The sequence below is a fragment of the Zingiber officinale genome, chromosome 7B (genome assembly GCF_018446385.1).
Source record: "Zingiber officinale cultivar Zhangliang chromosome 7B, Zo_v1.1, whole genome shotgun sequence".
Lineage (NCBI taxonomy): Eukaryota > Viridiplantae > Streptophyta > Magnoliopsida > Zingiberales > Zingiberaceae > Zingiber > Zingiber officinale.
The window spans coordinates 65,525,653-65,527,904 of NC_055999.1; the positions used below are offsets into that span (position 1 = coordinate 65,525,653).

At 36.3% G+C, this 2,252-nt stretch overlaps 1 protein-coding gene across 1 annotated transcript; it reads right to left on the reverse strand.

Moving 5' to 3' along the window:
- Positions 1–703: 703 nt before the first annotated feature.
- LOC122003790 (UPF0047 protein YjbQ-like) lies at positions 704–1,530 on the reverse strand. The gene is made up of 4 exons (XM_042558806.1): positions 1,444–1,530; positions 1,152–1,212; positions 958–1,052; positions 704–855 (listed from the first exon to the last, which is right to left on the reverse strand). The coding sequence occupies exons 1-4, from the start codon at positions 1,516–1,518 to the stop codon at positions 814–816; spliced, it is 273 nt and encodes a 90-aa protein (XP_042414740.1). The 5' UTR covers positions 1,519–1,530; the 3' UTR covers positions 704–813.
- Between the last annotated feature and the right edge of the window lie 722 nt (positions 1,531–2,252).

The following is a 2,252-nucleotide window of genomic DNA, read 5'->3' on the forward strand; positions in this document are numbered from 1 at the left end:
AAAGACAACGCTTTAAAAGCGTTGTGGTTGGTCTCAAAGACATTGTTTTTTAAGCGTTGTCTTTTATTACTTAAAAACGTTGTCTTTTTAAATTTATAAAAAATAGTGTTTTTCTTAATTAAATAGCAAAAATTATAAAAAATACTCAAAATTTACATATAATTGAATATCCACAACCACAATCATTTTTATAATAAGACTATTTAACAAATAAATAAAACTTTATATTATACAAACAAAATGTATACATATTGATCCACTAATTAATTTTGTATCATACAAGTTATCCTTAACTTCATGACAATAATTTTTCAAACACACAAGTTTTACAAAACCTCATCATTGACTCTTCTTTAAGATTGCTGGACTTAATCTTAAAGGATCCATATCCAGTAGAGAGCAACCTATACATCACATTGAAACAAAATGATCAAAAGTTACAAGCTAATAGTGTGAAGTGCTACATAATAGAACAAGTTTCTATGCTTCCTCAAAATGGAGAGAAATCAATTGTGTGCTTTCCTTAAAGAAGAGAAGAACCATTCCTGTCTTATTGAAACAGAAAGATAAAGCATGATTAATAGTCTTGCTGCTATTATTCGAGAAGGATGGTCGCTTGATTAGAAGAATTATACATAGGGAATGGCAATCATAAGCTCTTCTACAATATTTAATGCCAAGATCAGCACAGCAGTTCAATAAATCGTAACTGCTTTATCAGCTGATACTGATTTTTCTGGCAATTGCCAGAGATGAAAGAAGGCTATTTCAGTATTGGGTGTTAATGAAATTGGGAGGCTGCAATTTTCACGTTTACTCACCTTCCAATGTGTGCTTCCACGGTGCAGATCGACCCTAACACAATAAGCAAAGGATGAATCATAAGTAAATCGTCAAAAAAAAAAAAATCCAATTCTATATTTTGCAGTAATCACTAAAGGGATCTATGAATATCACCTCTGGCACAATCCGATTCAGAAATGTTTCAGTGTCGCTCTGAACATCAGAGTCATAATTCTCATTTATGGTGAGAGAAGCACTTGTATGCTGCACTGAACAAGTATTTAACCTTCTGATCAGAAGAACAGCAGCAAAATGCAACGGACAATTTGTTTTTAATAAAATTGTAATCGCAGTCAACGAAAACTCACGGAAAAGATGAGCAAGGCCGCATTTGAAGCCCGACAAATCTTGTTGTATCTCTTCAACAATCTGGCACAACACCAGAAGCATACGAGTTATGTTTCATCACATTTTCCTATACATCGAGCGTCCATCAGTAAGAAATATAAGAGATCAAGTACAACCAAACGCATCTATCGATTGACCAGTGGATCATTTTCCAAACACAACAGGAAAAAAATTGCTTTTTACTGATTAATAAGGGAGATAAAATCAAGAAATGATCGGAAGAAAAAGAGACAGATTTGGGGGCGATTGAACCTTGGGGGTGATGAGATGGCATCCGCGCCTCTGAGCAGGGACGACGACGGTCTTCTGTGCCCACTTGGCGGCCATGGCCTCAGAGACAGCAGTAGAAATGCCGGCGGCGGCCACGACAAGTGTACGAGGGCCCTTCTGGGATCTCAAACGGGGGATCGCATGGAATTGCTTCTTTAAGTCCAGCAATCTCTTCTTCTGAAAGGCTTTCAGCTATCACTCTTAGAGCCATCTTCTTCAACTTGTCATCAGCACACCTGGGGTTGTAGGCAATCAAGAAATTTTGTATGAAAACTTTCATACATGTAAATCTCGTACTAAATAATATGTCAATGTTATATATACATGTAATTCATACCGTAAGTGTGTTTATATTATAACTGACAAGTTTTCTTTAGGGCCAACTTCTACTCAAGCTCTTTAAACACTGCATCAAAATAAAAAAATTGGCATTAGTTCTGTGCTAAATGAAAATCATATTTAGAGGAAAAAGCGGGAGTGCTGTAGATGGATATATTAACCAAGCATATTAATGTTTGACCTGTCTTTACAAGTTCTAAGCATATATATTAACCAAGCATATAACCTAAGAGGAATAAGTTACAAAATGCTACTTGATGTTTGACCTGTCTTTATTGGATTTTGCGGCCCCGGTCTTCTTGTAGCCAGGTACAATGTAATACTTGATGTTGACTCTACCTTTGCAGTTGTTTCGGCTTGAGGAGTGGCAAAGAATGGTGGAGTAGAGGATGGATTTCAGGTATTCATCCGTGCCATCGAGGAAATGACTCCAGTAGGTGACTAGCATGTTG